General features: G+C 31.4%; 2 protein-coding genes across 2 annotated transcripts; one reads left to right on the forward strand and one right to left on the reverse strand.

The window, feature by feature from the left end:
- Positions 1 to 1258: 1258 nt before the first annotated feature.
- On the forward strand, positions 1259 to 11189 carry LOC110116043 (26S proteasome regulatory subunit 8 homolog A-like). Its single transcript, XM_020849484.2, has 9 exons — positions 1259 to 1583; positions 5439 to 5536; positions 8763 to 8987; positions 9191 to 9253; positions 9383 to 9546; positions 10127 to 10283; positions 10367 to 10465; positions 10602 to 10712; positions 10783 to 11189. The coding sequence occupies exons 1-9, from the start codon at positions 1370 to 1372 to the stop codon at positions 10921 to 10923; spliced, it is 1272 nt and encodes a 423-aa protein (XP_020705143.1). The 5' UTR covers positions 1259 to 1369; the 3' UTR covers positions 10924 to 11189.
- Positions 11190 to 12690: 1501 nt separating this feature from the next.
- LOC110116047 lies at positions 12691 to 14934 on the reverse strand. The gene is made up of 2 exons (XM_020849489.2): positions 14488 to 14934; positions 12691 to 13001 (listed from the first exon to the last, which is right to left on the reverse strand). Exons 1-2 carry the CDS (start codon positions 14714 to 14716, stop codon positions 12823 to 12825), a joined length of 408 nt encoding a protein of 135 aa, XP_020705148.1. The 5' UTR covers positions 14717 to 14934; the 3' UTR covers positions 12691 to 12822.
- Between the last annotated feature and the right edge of the window lie 3666 nt (positions 14935 to 18600).

An 18600-nucleotide genomic window follows, 5' to 3' on the forward strand; every position in this document is an offset into this window, starting at 1 on the left:
TAATTAGTATTAATAAAGTTTTTGTTATGTTTTACTTAAACTTATATTATTGTATTTAATTATTCTAGAAATAAATGTCAAATTTCTTAATCACTTTAATCTTGAATTGAATTACCAATATTACACTGGATTTTATTATGATTGTATAGAATGTTACCAGCAATTTTCATGATTTAACACTCTTAGGATTTCGTAAGTTCGGATTTAGAGGATTTAGAAATTTACTTAAAGTAATCATTGGTGCATCCAAATAGCCTAAGTTGACTGGAAATTGACCAATTTCGGACCTCATGGTTTTTTTAATTCCTAATCCTAGTCGGTGGCATAATCGATTAGTTGATTAGATAAAAACTCAACAAACCAAACCACTTGCTTCGAAAGCCCTAAGGGCTCTTTGGCAAATGGTTAGATTTAGTAAATCTTTGGGATTGCTAAATCCTGAAAATTGTTTTGATAACTTAATTGATAAATTCTATTAAATATGTGAAACTGTTTGTAATGTAATCCAAAATTTATGTCATTAGTTCATTTAAAATTAAATATTTGTGCTTTTAATTTTAATTACCTCTAGTAAGATTAAACTATATTAATTATACTTAATTAACGTCAATAAGATAATGATAATGTAATATCATTAGAATCGTCTTAATTATCAATAACATAATTAAAATTATAATTATTGATTATAATCCTAATTATCAAAGTACTTATTTTATGTTTAATTATTCATTAGGCATTAATTATTCAACTACTTTTAATTTACACTATTAATTAAATATTTATTCATTTCTATTTTAAATTATATTAATTAAGCGAAATTATATTACATTTTAGTTACTAATTATATTACTATATTTAATTAAGTTAAATTAGAATAATTAATTTAGGAAAAATTATAATATTAATATTTAATTAGTTTATCTTTTATTAATATTTAAAGGGAGATTTACATACATACTCTCAATATACTATTCTATTTATATATTTAACACTGAAATTGATTAATAGTCACACATTGATCGTTCACTTGAAAATGGTCTGCGCACGACAGCCACACTCACACTCACTGCTGAGCATGCTCGTAAGTAACAGAGGGGTTTAATCATTTGAAGATGATAAAATAATAAGGGGATGATGCACATGTGCCTGTAACTCAAAGTTTTAAGTGTTAGATATGTAAATAGAATATTATAAAGTGGTATGTATGTAAATTTCTTTATTTTAAATTATATTTATTAATTAAGTTAACCAATATTAGCCTAGAGACGTATCGGGTTTGCTCAGACGCCGGAGCTCGCTCTAGAACTCCCGAAAACTGATCAATGCCATCCGCTTTACAGTAGGTCAATTTTCAGTAGGCTTTAGAGAAATGGCATCAGTAGCGATCGAGAGCAAGCAAGTTCTGCCGCAGGCGGAGGCGGACGGAGAGATCCGATCAACGCCGGCGAAGACTAGGGGCGGCGGAGGAGAAGGTCTTAGGCAGTACTACCTGCAACACATACACGATCTTCAGCTCCAGGTTCGACAGAAGTCTCACAATCTCAACCGTCTCGAGGCCCAGCGCAACGACCTCAACGCCAAAGGTTAGCTTCTTTCAGAACCCTAACCCTACCCTGCTTCCAACATGGAACTCAGATTCTTTTTTTGCGTCTGGGAGTCGCAGTCTGAAACCCTAAGCGTGGTTCGTTCAAAGTAGCTTGTCCCTTATAATAAATTTGTAAAGTAAAGAGTGAGAAAAGAAAATTGGTGTAGATATATAGCTTTTCTTACTTAACTATCACAAAGTCTATGCCTAGATCTATCCGTGATTATCAACTCTTAACATGTTTGTAAGAAATCGAAGACATGATGCATAAATTATGTTAGATACATTTTCCTGCACTGACTCTGATGCACAGGGATAAGTAATTTCATAAGTTGATGATGGTTTTCTAGGAGGATATGACATTAAATCCTGCATCTTTTAGCTTGTCCTATTGTTAGGAGGTGCATACATTTTGTTGTATATCATAAAACTTCATTCAATCATTATGATGGAGCTTATTCCACAATAATTCATTGAAAAATGTTCTGCCTCATGGGGCTAAATTGGTATATGCTTGGGAGCTTAACCTGATTAATGAGAAAGTTCACGTAATTATTTATAAATTTACATATTATGAGAAAATGGGAGAAAACGTTGTCTACACAAGAAGGAAAATTTTCCCATTGAACAACACATGAAGCCCCCATCAATATGGGGTTTGATGAGGCGCCTATGAATTTTTGCTTTGGCTATAATGTAAGACAAGCATGCAAGGATCCTCGTATACTGTTTTGATCTTGAAATGTTATTTAATTGAGTGACACAATAATTAATTTGGTGGGCATTTCTGCCATTTCACAAAGAAAGTGTGCATCAATTCTATGATAAAATTATTGAATTTTTGTAATGTGCAACTATGTCTGGATTGGTTATGGTGTAATTAATTTTTAATCAAAATATAAGTTTCTAGCATTTGAATTGGCTATGGAGGTCATTAAAAATGAAGCGAGACTTCTTGTTTAATTGTATTTACAGGTGATGCATTTTGATATTAAGACTACTTATGATGTAATTAAAAATTCAAAATAATAAAGGAAATTTACAGATTTTGGGCTTAGGTTTATTGGAGCAAAGATTGAGCTCACGATATACATTTTTTGTGAATGTGAATATGTTATTTATCAACCAATATTTTATAGGTTTATCGGAGCAAAGATTGAGCTCACGATATACATTTTTTGTGAATGTGAATATGTTATTTATCAACCAATATTTTATAACTCTGTATCATTGTAGAAAAAGATGAGATTACAACTTCTCGTAATAAAGCTAGTTTGCTAATTTGTTGAAGTCATTCCTTCGTATTATTCATTATGATAATATCGAGGACGCTTAAAAGGTAAATTTAGATTAGATCTATCATGCTATATGGATTTGAGAGTTGGATAATGAAGAAGTCACTTATAATGAAGTTGAAAGTGGTGGAAAAAAGAGTGTTATGATGTAGATGCATTGCAAAATAAGAATTTTTGAGTGAGAAATTGTTTTATTTAGGGGAAGTTGGACTGTGAAGTAGCAGCTTTTGAAATTAATGCAATGAAAACATAGCTTTAGTTGGCTTGGACAGAAAATTGAGATAAAGTGTGATATCATGGAAGGGTTAGGAAAGAAAAATTGTAAACTTAAAATAAATGGCTAGAAGTCTTGCAACATATATTAAACACCTCAAGTGTTCCTTGATTGGAACGAGTATAGGAGGATTCATAGAGAAAGGGACAAATAGTTGGAATAGAGCTATTAATAATGGTGATGATGATGGTTTTATCTCCACTAGTATCATTCTGTTAGTTCCGAAGTAGCATTTGGTTAGAAATCAAACTGTTTATGCATGTAGGGCATAAACATTTTATGATCACTAAATCATGCATTATAATTTTCAAAAATTTTCACGCATGTGTTAGGATATTATCAAATGTTTTCATGTGATTTTTTTTTTGTATTTTAAGCAGAGTAGCACATACTTTTTGCAATGAATGACCATTCAAATCAATTCGGATGTGATATGTTATGTTATCATGTCTAGATATGCTTATGGTTATAACATTTAAAATCAACAATACAAAAATAAAGCTTAATACATGGTATCATACTCTATTTCAATTTGGACATATGAAAGCTTCCTGATGATAAGTATTGATTCTCCTCCCTTAATTTATTTCATGTAAAATATGTAATTTGACGCTCATGATGTCATGTTTGAAGGCCATTAAAACTTATAGACCTGAAAACAAATTTAGTGGGATCAATTGAAGTGTAATATGGATATTTCTTTGTATAACTTTTAGTACTTTCTTGGAGTTTTCAAGGCCACATTTCTCTTCTTCTTTGGCATCAGCTAAAATGGCGCCATACGTGGTTTTATTCGTTTTTGTGATTGTTTGGCCATGCACTAAGAGCATTCTTCATTTATTATGGATATGTCATTTTGTATGAGAATTTATTTGTGCTTTTGCGCCATAGATCCTTCCAAATAACTGAAAATTAATGTATGCAGAGTTTATGATCTTTAAAACATATTTGGTGGTACTATTTTAGAAATCCAAGCATATGATGTTTTTCTATTTTTTTATCAGATCTCACAATCTTTTTGATATTTTTGATGCTTTAATATGAACACAAGGCATGTCATCATGAAATTTGATGAAATTCCATTGCTGCTAATTTTCAATTGGTAGATGAAAATTAATGGTCATGGTCTTATGGTCCTTTGTTTGAAGCCTGCACTAGACAAAGGCTTCTTAAACAAGTTTGAGAACAATCTTAGGAGAGGGATAGACATGAAAATCTATTATTAAGGGCTTGTTTGGTTGCCTTTAGATGGTAAACATGTTTTTGAAATGTTGATTTCATTTCACACACTTTGTATTTGAAATGAAATCACCATTTGATGGATTTTGAAGGTGTTTTTAGAGTTAAAAATAATGTTAATACCTATCCACATTGAACCAGATGATAGAATTTTGGAAATATGCTGTTTGTCAATAATCAATATATGCTGTTAACTTGAATTCAAGAAACCAAATAAAGCCTAAGAGGATAGAATTCTCCGTCTATTGGTTCTTTTTTCATACTATATCATATCCCACGCCATGCACAGACTATATATATATATATATATTTTATCCTGATGTAGAAGTTGGTATAGATGTGACTAAGTCCTCTCTTATCTATCAATGGGTTGTCACTTGGTGTTGCCTCATCCTCGATTTCCTTGTTTTGTCCTTGATTTCTTTACCTTGCAATCTTCCATCCACTTCCGCACTACTTTTCATGTTGGAACTGAATGGTATTTGGGATATTCCAGCTTTATTTTCCAGTTTATTTATTATAATTAATGAAATTCTCATGGTCATTTCTATTCGCCCTATTCAGTGTTTATCTTGTTGGATTGTTTACATATTTTAGTGTCACGATGTGTCAAACATTTTCATGAATGTTCCATTGATATCTATCATTTGAAATATCATTTTTTAATAGGATCACAGTTTTCATGGTTCATGGATTCTTGTGGTTTTTCTAGCTTGCATACGTGCAGGAAGATGCTGAAGGATGCCCACCAATGGGCATTGGTCTTAGTCTCAATTTAAGCTCTTTATGGTTCTATGTCTTTGCATTTGACTTTATATCATTCTTGCATCAATGTTTTTATTCTGATTGAACAGAAGTTATTTATTTTGTTGTTTTTTAAGATGCCCAACTTTTTAGAAACAATTGGCATTATTTTGCTTTATATTGTTCTTAATTATTGCAAGCAAATTAAAATGCATTTGTAGTGCTTCTCAAAAAAAGAAATTGATTGTTGCCGCCATTTTGGCTTATGTACTGAAGTTTATATCTAATTGTGAAATTGCAGTTAGAGCATTGAGAGAAGAGTTGCAACTGCTTCAAGAGCCAGGGTCATATGTTGGTGAAGTTGTCAAAGTTATGGGAAAATCCAAGGTTTTAGTCAAGGTATTTATTATTATTATTATTATTATTATTTGTTGTTGTTGAAGTTCAAAGAAGTTATGCAATGCATTGGGAACATGATATTTTTTATGGTGCTATAGAAAATGTCTAAACCCAACAAATATGTTATATAGAAGTTAGTGATTGTTAGCATCACTTTATCAAGAAAATTGAAATAGTTTTTATTATTTTCCATGTTGTGATAAAAAAGATTAATCCCAAGGAAAAATTTTGCTTAATATAGCATGTAGTAGAAGATTTTTATAGGAAAGTTACTACAGTTTATGTAAAGCAGACTGAAATGACAATGACATGTACATTTAAGCATTTTGTAGAATAAATGAGATATTTAGTTCAACAAGAATGAAATAAAGACCTAATGTAATGACATAAAGTTTTTGGTAAAGAAAAGATTTAGATAAACCTCACTCTGATGCTTTTTGCAACATCGACTATCAGATAAATTGATGGATAGGCCTAGTTGTCGTTTGTGTTGTCAATATGCAAATCATAAATAATTTTTTTCTTCGTTAATGAATGTGGTGTAAACAAACACGCTTCAATATGCTAAAGCATACAATGGTTGATAGACACCCCGAACATTAAAATTACAAATCATTAAAAGCTATTTATATATTTAAAATAAACTCCATAGCACAATTAAACAACCAATTGTTCTAAAAAATGCTAAGTAACTAAATGTTTACATATCATTAATGGTCCTTGAGGTTTATATTGGACTTCATGTGGATCCATTTTTTAAAAAACCCTTTCATTTTGGTCTTTCACAAACAGGATTCTTTGATTTAAACCCCTCAATTAACAAAATCTTCTGTTAAAAAAATTGTTAAATGAGAGAAAATGATAAAGAGACCCATACATTTTCGCTCAATTTTCTCATAAAGGCTCTTCAATTAAGATCATTGATTCCTTCATCCTCTTTCCCTTTGCCACCACCTCTTGCACCTTTATTTGCTTCTTATTCACCTTCTTGCCCACCCTTCTTATCTTTCAAAGTCCTTTTGCAACCTTGCTAATCACCCCGCTTGCCTCATTATAGCCGCCATCTCTGGCTGTTGTCTTCCATCGTTTGATTTTTTTTTTCCGACCTCTCCCTCACCTATTATTTTTCCCCACATCTCAAATCCAATTCATGAATTGGCGGTGCTTGTTCTCTATTATCATCATCCATAGGCTTCATTTTTTGTAACACATGTTCTACACCTTGCCAGAGATCTATGGAAGCATTTAGTTGAGTAATATCTTCCTCAATTCATACATCTTAGCCAAAATTGTTAACTTTGGTTTTGCCTCTCCCCCCACCCCCCACCCCCTTCCGCTACCAAATCAGTGATCTATCAATGATAATTATTTCCTTGTTTCCCCTTTTTATTGAGTATGAGAATGGATTGGAAAACACCATCATGATGGTGGAAAATTGATTGTTCATGTGAAGAATGATATTTAATTTAGGAGTTCATGTGAGAATAGTACTTTGCCGACAAACTATTTGATGCAATTGCAGGGATTCAATCATCCAATGTCTCAACAAGTTAGTCTTTTCATTCTACGAGCCAATAAAATTTGAGATAAATCCTAAAAAATGAATAACACTTTGATAGAAGCAATTGGGCATGTGTGCAATAAACTATGTGGATGTATCAAATTAGGGAGTGAAGGCTCTATTCCATTGAGACATCTATGAACCAATCAAAGGCATATACAAGTAAAGTTCATGGTAGAGATCGACGCCCACATCAGTGACTTTGGTGATCGCACTAGTGTTTGCTTCATTGATTAGTACTTTGGCAACAACCTCATTGCTTCATTGATCACTTCTCGTTCAAAATGTCATAAAATCATAATGTTTTGAATGCGAACAACATATGAATTGTGATGGCAATTTGTGGCAGTGGCAGGGTGACCATTGAGTGGGGAAAGATTTGCATCAATAGGGATTTGATGGGTGTAATGAGTTCAAGGAATGTGGGCCTATGCCTACTATGGGATGGAAAATTAATCCCTACTCTTGGACAGGATAAGAAGTTGAAGGGAGACCTTAATGAAGGGTTTGTATTTCATCTTTGTGATCAACATAGAATTATGAATGAGGATATTTTGGTTATCATATCATACCATTAAAATTTAAATAAGATCTAACATTGCTAGAAAAAAAAAATGGCATCTATAAAGATTGACATTTAAGATCGGATAGTTAAAACATAGATGTCTTAAAAGTATTATGTGAAGATAATTTCATGAAGAGTTGAAGGTAAATTTTATGAAGCTGAAATTTGGTTGTTAGTGTCATTTTTGGGAAGCAGTAGGGCCTTTAATAACTTAGTTAAGCATGATGAAAATAAGATAGTTAAAATAGACGAGTGAAAAAACTAGGAATGATAAAAAATGATGAATGAATTAGGGGAATAATTTTAGCAACATTTATTGCAAATAAGGTAGTTGAAAATAGACTTGGGTAGTTTGGACATATACAATGAAGGGTAGAAAATATGCCCATTAAATGGGTAGATAAAATTGTTGCTGGGTCTGAAGTAAGATGTTTAGAAGTTGAAATAATATGCAAAAGAATATGTTTAGTGAATGCAAGCACGCATAGGAATGAATGGATAATGAGGATTCATGTAGTTGGCCCCCAAATAGTTGAGGTAAGCGTCATATGGCTAATGATGATGATGATGATGATGATGATGGTGATGGAACTGAATTGAAGGATTTTGGTCAGGTGGACATGAAGCATGCTGGTTATGCTTAGTATGCAACGCTTTATTGGTGTGGTTGTCACTATGAGTTTGGATTAGAAAAATGTTTTGCAAAGGGGTGTGATTAAGCATATTATTCTTTATTGTACTCCCTATGTTGTATTGTTTGTAGATTAGCTTGCCTTGATTTGTATGTCATCTTTGTATACAATGGTATATATTGTATGCATTTTTGTGTACTTGAACTAATTCCAATAAACAGTGTAATTTTCTTAATTATTTTTATTGTTTTTCCATGATTCAATTGTTATACTGATGCCCTTATTGATGTCAATGCTGTCTGGCAACAATTCACATCATTTAATTATCTGAAAGTTTAATGCTGTAGTTTATTCTCTTTATGTTTTTTTTTTTTGAGGGAAAATTAAACCTTATTTCTCTTAGAAATTCTTCAAGAAGTAGCTTAAATCTATTAGGTGCGAGAAGCTGAAGTTTGATTTGATTTTTAGGTCCATCCAGAAGGAAAATATGTTGTTGATGTGGATAAGAATATTGACATTACAAAGATCAGTCTATCAACCAGAGTTGCTCTTCGCAATGATAGCTATGTCCTTCACTTGATTCTGCCTAGCAAAGTTGATCCTCTGGTTAATCTTATGAAAGTTGAAAAGGTTCCTGATTCTACATATGATATGATTGGTGGCCTTGACCAGCAAATTAAAGAGATAAAGGAGGTTAGAAGAAATCAGCTGAACTTGATTTTTCTTCTTTTTTCTACTCCAATACATGATTTTTTGCATAATTTTTGTAAATTACCTTCATTCCTTAACCTTATAATACATTAGCGTTCATGTCATGGCCTTATAATGCATTTAGTCGAAACTTAAAATTTACAATAGTCTCTGAGCATTATCAAAAACTCTAATTGTATATGCAGGTTATTGAGCTTCCAATCAAACATCCAGAGTTGTTTGAAAGTCTTGGAATAGCTCAACCTAAGGTATTGGACCTGTACATAATCTATATTGTTATTTTTTTCTTTTGATTTCAGTAAAATTTGAGTATCGTATTTTTCTTTCTTTTAGTTTTTTTGGTAGTATCCTGAACTTCTGACTATTTCTTTTTCCAGGGAGTTTTGTTGTATGGACCGCCTGGTACTGGAAAGACTTTACTGGCAAGGGCTGTTGCTCATCATACTGACTGCACCTTCATTCGGGTTTCTGGCTCTGAATTGGTTCAGAAGTACATTGGAGAAGGCTCTAGAATGGTTCGTGAACTCTTTGTTATGGCAAGGTATGCTTAGGTTTTTGTTGGTGACTATAAGTGATTTTTTAAACTATAAGATTTCTTGTGGTGGAATTAATGCTATTGATTGGAAGCACGTGATATACTAAACTGAACATTTCATGATAGGACTATTCTTAAGATGTGTATTTTGTTGGCATAGCTATACGGTGGTTGAATTACAGAGGTGTTTTCTTTTAGTGATTCAACCAAACAAATGGGTGAAATTTAATTTCAATACAATTCATATGACCCCTCTTTACAAAACAAAAAATTAAAAATATAGACAAAATAAAAACTCAATTTATCATCAAACAAGCAATGAAATAAAGTTATCACTTAATTTCTTCTTAATCAAACAAGCGGGTAAAACTTAATTTCAAATGAGTTACTTTACGATTGTCATTCTCTTTTTCATTTCCTATTATAACTCTTCCAAAACCAGCGGAGCTCACCTGTTTTGCTGCTGTTTTTTTTAGTACATCCATTCATTGCTGTTTAAGCTGCCTTTTCGCTGCAAATCTGTTTAAGCTAAATCTTTTTGAATATATAAATTCTGACATTTGAATGTCTATCGTACTACTTACAGGGAACATGCCCCATCTATCATCTTCATGGATGAGATTGATAGTATTGGTTCTGCTAGAATGGAATCTGGATCCGGCAATGGGGATAGTGAGGTGCAAAGGACCATGCTTGAACTTCTCAATCAGTTGGATGGGTTTGAAGCTTCAAATAAGATAAAGGTACCATCTCTGATTTTGTTAATATTAATATTGAAACTAAACCGAATCACGTAAGAAAATGCTCAAACCTTTTTATTTGACAGGTTCTGATGGCCACTAATAGGATCGATATTTTGGATCAAGCTCTGCTCAGGCCTGGTCGTATTGATAGAAAAATTGAGTTCCCCAACCCCAACGAAGAGGCATGTCTTTTAATTTCAGAATTGCTTTGCTTTAACAAATAGAGATGCACTTTTGATGTGCCTCATTTAATCAATCCTCAAAGTTCGTCTATGATTAATTCGTATGAAATGCTAAATTTGCATGAGGTTTTTTCAGTCCCGCTGGGATATCCTGAAAATTCATTCAAGGAAGATGAACTTGATGCGTGGAATTGATCTAAAGAAGATTGCCGAAAAGATGAATGGCGCTTCCGGTGCAGAGCTTAAGGTAACACATGCACTTACTGAGTAATTGCATGATTGGTAACAATAATTTGATATGATTTTGGTGCGTTCAGGCTGTATGTACAGAAGCAGGGATGTTTGCCCTGAGAGAGAGGAGAGTGCACGTTACGCAGGAGGATTTCGAGATGGCAGTGGCGAAGGTCATGAAGAAGGAGACTGAGAAGAACATGTCCCTCAGAAAATTGTGGAAGTAGTCTTTCTTCATACCCCACGCGAATGAAGTATTGCGTCTGATTTTCAACTATTTAAATGCTTCTGAAGTTGTTTACAATGTTTAATGCGTTTGATGAGGTTTATCAATACCATCAAAATGTTTCATATGGGATTGGACAAAATCTAAGAATTTCTTATATTCGAAATACTGTTTGATCTGATGATATGCGGTGTTCAATGTGGGTGTTGTCGAAATATTTATTGTTTTCTTGAGAATTGCAGTGAATCAATTAGATTGTAGCCTTCACACTTGCTGTTCTTTGTTCATACAACAATTCCGGCGTGCAATCATGTGTTGAAGCATATGTGTATATATCATACGTCTACTCTATTTTGAATTGAATATATTAAAATTAAAGCAGGACATTTTCGATGCATATATATCATATGTCGTCTCTATGATCAAGTAGGCGTATTTTAATTTTACCTTTGAATCTATTAAGATTTTATTTGAGAGTTTTCTTATTGTTTTGTAAAGTTGCTTTCTAATATAAAATTTTCTTTAACTAAGGCTTTATTTGAGAGAATTTTTTTTTAAAAAAAAGAGATTTAGTTACAAAATTAAAAATTTTGTACTAAAATTTTATTTTAATTAGCAATAAAAAAGTCGTCCTAACCAAGCCTAAAGCTTAGGTTTCGTTTGGGACGATTTTTTTAATTCTTCTTAAAGCGGCTTTCTAGTACAAAAAATTACTAGAAAGTCATTTTAAGAAGCAGTAAGAAAGCCGTCACAAATGAAGCCTTAGTTTGGGATGGCTAGTATAAAATTTTAATTTTTGTACTAAAAAGCTGTTTTAAGCAGCAGTAAGAAAGTCGTCACAAACAAAGCCTTAATTTGTGATGATTTTTTTATTGCTTTTTAAAGCATAAAGAAGTCATCTCAAATTAAATCTAAAAAGCTGTTTTAAAAACTGTAATAGAGTGTCCTAATCAAAATCTAAATTTTGGTGATCACCTCGCAAGTTGCAATTGGCGAGTATCAGGTTTATCCTTCTCTTCTCAGTTTGGTTTTAGAGTTCTCAATATTGGTGGAGATAGGGAATCTTTTTGTTTTCAAGGAATTTTTATATTTAAAATTAAATGTGCACGTGCATATAGCATAGAAGTTTTAACATGAAGTTGTAACGCAACATAAAGGATAAAATTAAGGGGAACATAGCTTTTATTTTAGATAGTCTTCATGCTGATTTATTTTTCAGGTTACAATCATAATTTATGTTTGTTTATTATTTTTTATCATTTAAAAAAAAAATTGAGCTATAAAATTATTTTTTACAATAGCTTTAAAAAGTTATTTTTTCTATAATTTTATAAACAACAACAACAACAATATTAAGCTTTTATGTCATTAAATAAGGTCTGCTACATGAATCTTTTTTTCTTTATTGTGTCTTGTTAAGAATTAAATTTTCATTTATATTTAATAAGGAACGAACGTTCATTCCTGATATTTTATAATCAAATCTTTTTAGACCTATCTATACATTTTTTAGTATAAACTAAATTTAATACATTTACTTCTAAATGGGTCGTCAGAAGGCCACCGTTTTATCTGACCAAACTATCTAAGGCAGCTCTCTAATCTTATCTTCCTCTAGAGCTATTAACATAAACCTAGTTGTAACATATAATAAAATATTAAATTATCAATTAAAAAATAAAAAAAAAATCATGTAATTTCAATAATTAATCGGGAGATAATATCCAATAAACAAAATTTTTACAACTATAAATTTTTGTACTATAAATTAAAAAAAAAAAAGACAACTTTATAGTAATGTTAGCTGCATTGATCTCAGAAAGGTTCTCTGCAACAGATTTCTTTTGCACAGACATTAACAGTTGGGAACAGAAGAACCTGTAAAGGAACCTAATGAACTTCACCCTTGATTTTTCTTATCGAAATTTCTTCTAAAGTCTTCTGCTGCAATCCCGTTTAGTGGATCGAAGTCTCCCTTCCCAGTTGTAAAGGATGAGTCATTCCAGTTGCTGTAACCATCAATGGTCATGTTCTTGATTCTAGCAAGGATGGAATCATCTTTACTCTCCATCTCAATTGCTGAACACAAAAGAAACAAAATAAAACACTGAACGATAAGCAATTGATCAATAGCTCAATGGGAAACTTTAATAACAAAATTAGTCAGATCTACTTAACACAAATTCTTGCTAGCTATGTAAGCTGATGGCCTTTCAGAACTTACTAAAATGCTACAAATATACCCTTATTGCTAAGTAAGGCTTCATTTGATTTTTTTTTTTTTCAAATGAAATAAAATATTATGATTTCGTTTCGGACTGCTTTCTTTCTGCTTCTTAGGGCATCTCCAATGGAGAACTCCATTTTTCACGGCAAAATACAACAAAACTTCAAAATGTCGTAGTGCTGCTCCAATGGAACTGCATTTTAAGTACTTCTGCCAAGGTAACGATCCTTCTCCCTTTCACGTGTTTTTCCGGTTGAGAGAGCAAAATAGCATAGGTGAATAGTGCAACGCCAATATTGGCGTCGCACTGTTCACCCGCAAGTAAATGACGGAAGATTTGACGTTCGGCTGGAGCGACCGAACGACGCCATACGCACATTTGACGTTCGGTTGGAGATGCTCTTAAAGCTTCTTTTTAATATAAAAATTTCAGCTTTAAAAAGCAATAAAAAAGCCATCCCAAATGAAGCCTATGTATGATGATATAATTTGTATCAGAATATGTTTGAAAGATTTAGATTTATTTTAAGATTAGTACTATTATATATAATTTATGTTGCAGTATTCTTAAAATAAATTTAATAATTTGTAAGCTTATTTTAAATTATATCAGCATATATTATATAATATTTTTTCTAAAAAAATTGTCTATATGTGAACTTCAAAATTATTATTTTTTTCTTTTGAAATTAATATACTTATATATTTATATATACATCATATCCCCACACAACTGTTTTCTTCGAAAGCCATCCGAAACAAAGCCTACGTATGATGATATAATTTGTATCAGAATATGTTTGAAAGATTTTAAACTTATTTTAAGATTAGTAATATTATATATAATTTATGTTGCAGTATTCTTAAAATAAATTTAATAATTTGTAAGCTTATTTTAAATTATATCAGCATATATTATATAATATTTTTTCTAAAAAAACTGTCTATATGTGAACTTCAAAATTATTATTTTTTCTTTTGAAATTAATATACATAATATCCCCACACAACTGTTTTTTTCATTTAAGCAGAAAACATGTGAGGTAAAAGCTTTGCAAATTGCTTTTTCCATTGCTTTATTTCATAAAGCAGAGTACAACAGTAGCTAACCATTGATCGAACGAAGAACAAAAAGATAAAAGAGAGCAAAGCTCAGATGAACTGAATTCATGAGATAAACACCTTTCAATCAATAGACGATATAGAAAACTAATCAATTCACATAAATTATCTCAACTAATAATTCCTCAGAACATGGATCGAAAGAGAAGATGAAATCCTGTTTTTCTTGATTGAAACAATCCAATGAGTCTTTAAAAAGAAAGAGAAAAATCGTACCAGGGTTGGAGAAGATCCAAAGAACCATGGCGCAGACGATGATGACGACAGGGATGAGGTGCACCATGTTCTCCGCGAACCTCAAACGCGCCGCTTCCTTCTTCGCGATCTCCAGCTGAGAATTGTAAATCGGCAGATTGTCAAGGCACATCGCCGATCTCGATCCTGCCACTTGCCCGGCGTTCATGTAATACTCATCGGAGACCCTCGTGGTCTGCGTTCGATTCATCTCTTCTAAATCTTTCGAAGACGAAACGGAAAGCGAGAGAGAGAGAGAGAGAGAGGAAACGAGAGATGTTTGAAAGCCTTAACGGATAAAAAAAGAAAAAGATCTAAGATAGAATGCCTCGCTGTGCGCGTTCATAGTTTCTGTTATGTAACTGTCAACGAACGCGATGCCTTGTCCAGGGAAGCCAGACACTTGTTCGATGAAATGTCCCACCGAAAGAAACTTGAGAAATGATTTGGCAATTTTAGGAGAAAGGCAGAGGCAGAGCCGGTCTCCTTCTATATAAAAAACAAAAGATTCTTATCTTGTTTCAATTTGTATGATGTAAAAAGATAAATATTTAAAATTAAAAGATAAATACTTAAACTTTAAATTTTTAAATTTTTTTTAAGAGAATTGAGAACAAATTATATTATTTGTAACGGAGATAAATACTTAAACTTTAAATTTTTAAATTTTTTGTTAAGAGAATTGAGAACAAATTATATTATTTGTAAAGGAAAAATTAATAATTATATCATCAATCATTTTATTCATATAAGAACTAGCATAGTTCTTGTATTATGACCAATTCAACGGGTATTTAATTAAAGCAATAAAAATTATTATGATTTAAATAATTATTATAGTAAAATTATAAAAAGAATGAGAACTTTAAAGAAAAATAATAGAGAATCAATTAATATAAGATAGTGAGATATACTTTTTAAACATTTTTAATAATTTTGTGCTTAAAAATTTGAATCATAATATATTTTAAGTATATTTTTATTAATATTTTTTAAACAAACTGATTCCTGCGCGAGCTAAAGAATCGAGTCGGGTTGTCTTAAACTTGACTCGTTAGCTCATTAAGCTCGACTTATGAGCCATTTATCAAATTATGCTCGAACTAGCTTACGAGTCGACTTGACTCGCTGACACCTCTAAGAGAGAGAGAGAGAGAGAGAGAGAGAGAGAGAGAGCTTTAGCATCCTAGGAAAGTAATGCTATGGCTCTAATCTTCATATTAATTATGCCAACAAGACTAAAAAATATATAGTATCAGAATATCATGAATAAAAATTGATTTGTTTAGACTGTAAAGCAGTTCAATTCATTTTGAATTGATTGTAATACATAAATCATCTCAAAATATATTCAAAAACTTTAATTCCTATTTTGATAAAAAATTTAATTAGTATATTATGACCAAAATTTATTCTCAAGAAGGTATTTAATTAGCACCATGCTTCTCTTCTCATGAAAGGAGGTATTAATTTTGAGCTCTTTTACAACTTTATTTACCAGCATAGGAAAATACTTAGGTATAATGTGTCATCAGAAATCTTAACCTGTGATGAAAGATGTTGAGAAAAATTCATCAATGGAGTTTAATTTATATGAGATTATTTATTAGAGTGTTATTTAATAATATTAACTCATGTGAAAGTGCATTACAGCCCGATTACTTAACTTTGAACCATTGTCCATTTTGGCCTAATAGTCTCCAGTTTTTATCTCGTTGTTGTAACTTCTTAGGAAGTCGACCATCCTAAGATTGCTCCCACACGAGCATATATAGCTTTGGAGTTTTTTAATGAAATTCCAACAATTACACTAAAGGCTCCTCGTTGCTTAAGAGTTTTTTTTTTTTTTACTTATGGGATATTTAGTTGGAAGTAAAATGGGCAAATGGAGCCAACTAAATAGCCGCTTAGTTCATTTTTTAGGTAAACTAAACTTATCCAATTTTGAGTGAGAATCGTTGCACGACAAGTAAGTTATCTTGACCACCCCCGCCACTTATTGCCACCACTGCTGTAGTCCTCATCGGCCATCCACCACCCAACCCTGGGCACTGCCACTTGCGACTATCATATTTGACTTTACACTATATTTATTTTTATTCAAATCATGCAAAAAAAAAAATCTTATGCATTTACTTTACATTAATCCAAATACCTCAAAAGTATAATTTTTACATTGCATTTCGTTTACACTTCATTTTTTTACACTAATTTATTTTTTTAGACAACCAAACATTTCCTTAAGCAGTTTCACAAAGTAGTTGAGAGAAATCCACTAAAATTATGACTTATCAGAGATCATTTTGTCATAGTGTTGCTTGACATTAACCTGTATGAAAGAGATGGAGAAAAATCCACCAAAGATGTTAACATATTCAAGATGCTTGTTTGAGTGTTGTTTAATGATACTAACTTGTGTAAAAGAGATTGAGAGAAATTCATAAATGATGTTTGACCCATATGAAATTATTTATAATAATTAACAATTATTCTTTTACCTTGAAAGAAACAAGATATTTATAATAACATTATTTGATGACATTAATCGTTATGAAATAGGTCAAATCAAACCTCCTCATATTAGTTGTACCTTGATTGGAAGGGGTCGAGTGGTACATGTTTTTCAAACTGAAGGTAAATATTAGTCTGTCTTCAGACCATTGCCACCTTTTTTTATGTCATGACTACGAACTTGCTCGAGGAGTAGAAGTCCTTCTAAGGACTTTTGCAGAGTTTAAGATTTTCTTAAATCTTTCTTAAAAAATTTCTTGTATTTATTATAAGATTAAGAATGATAGTCGACAGCAAGATTGTTATATATATATTTTGATCCCAAAAATTAAGGTTGTAGTACATTTAAAGCTTCAAAAAAATTCTGAACAATTAGTGATAATATGGTGAAATTCTAAAAACTGTGAAATCCTGCTTAGTTGTTAAATCTATTACCTACCAGTAAAACATTATCTATATATCTAAAAATGATTTATTTACTTTTCTTTTACTATAATAAAATGATATACATGTTTATATACTTGAAATGTGTGAATTTGTTTAGCTCCGATGATGAAGAAAGTTCTGTAGTGTTGAATGCACATGGAGTCATAAGGGCATGTTCTGAATATCTAATATATGCTAATCATTCGAGAGTCATAAATGTTTGTTTTCTTATATGATAGCACAAGGAGTTATAAGAGCTTGAATTATGACATATGTTTCTGATGAGATATATAATGGCTTGAGAGAAATATGGTATTTTAAGCTCTGATATATGAAATACTTGTTTATTTAATTTCAAAGTAAAGTCTATTTAAATTTTGTTAATTGCTAACACCATTCTGTTAAGTACAATAGCATCTTAACAACAACTATAAAATTCAACTAAATCCATAATAAGTTAATCATTAAAAATTAAGATCAATATGTGTAACATGCTAAGGGTTATTGGCTCACACCTACTATGCATTTTATTTCAAGTCGAGTGATGTGAAAAGAGTTGGTTGAATAGTTGTGGCCTCATGTCTTGATCTGTCAAAGTCTATAAAGGTATTTTTTTGCTTTTATTTTTTTATACATTCATATCTATTCATTTATTTGCTATGTTCTCGTTTGTAGTCATGTACTATTGTATAGTTGTAATTGTATATACATTCAGGTGATGAGTAAAAAAATAGAAGTTTATGGATGAATTTACTTTTTTGTTTACTTGATGCTGATTAGAAACTCTATAGTCTGTTTAATTTAAATAAATATGAAAAGTTCCCAAAATTTTGATCTTGGACTTGACCTGTCATCATTCAACACTATATGACTCATTATGTCCTTGGTCAATCATAAACTTTTATTTAACATTTAAGTGCCTTAATGATATAAAAATTAGTTGATCTTAGTCGTTGGATTTGTATCATCAAAGATACTCGATTCGATTGTAAGCATGCGAGATCCTAAGATCTTTTGGTCATTCAATTAGTGTCATGAAGTTCCTAATCACAGTTGAAGTGTTTGATTTGAATTCATTCATATTTGGATAGGACCACATTTGATATCATTGGGTTAATCTCATTGAGATGTTTAGTTTGATTGTAAGTTTGGTCAAAT

The sequence above is a fragment of the Dendrobium catenatum genome, unplaced genomic scaffold, assembly GCF_001605985.2.
Source record: "Dendrobium catenatum unplaced genomic scaffold, ASM160598v2 original_scaffold_51051, whole genome shotgun sequence".
Lineage (NCBI taxonomy): Eukaryota > Viridiplantae > Streptophyta > Magnoliopsida > Asparagales > Orchidaceae > Dendrobium > Dendrobium catenatum.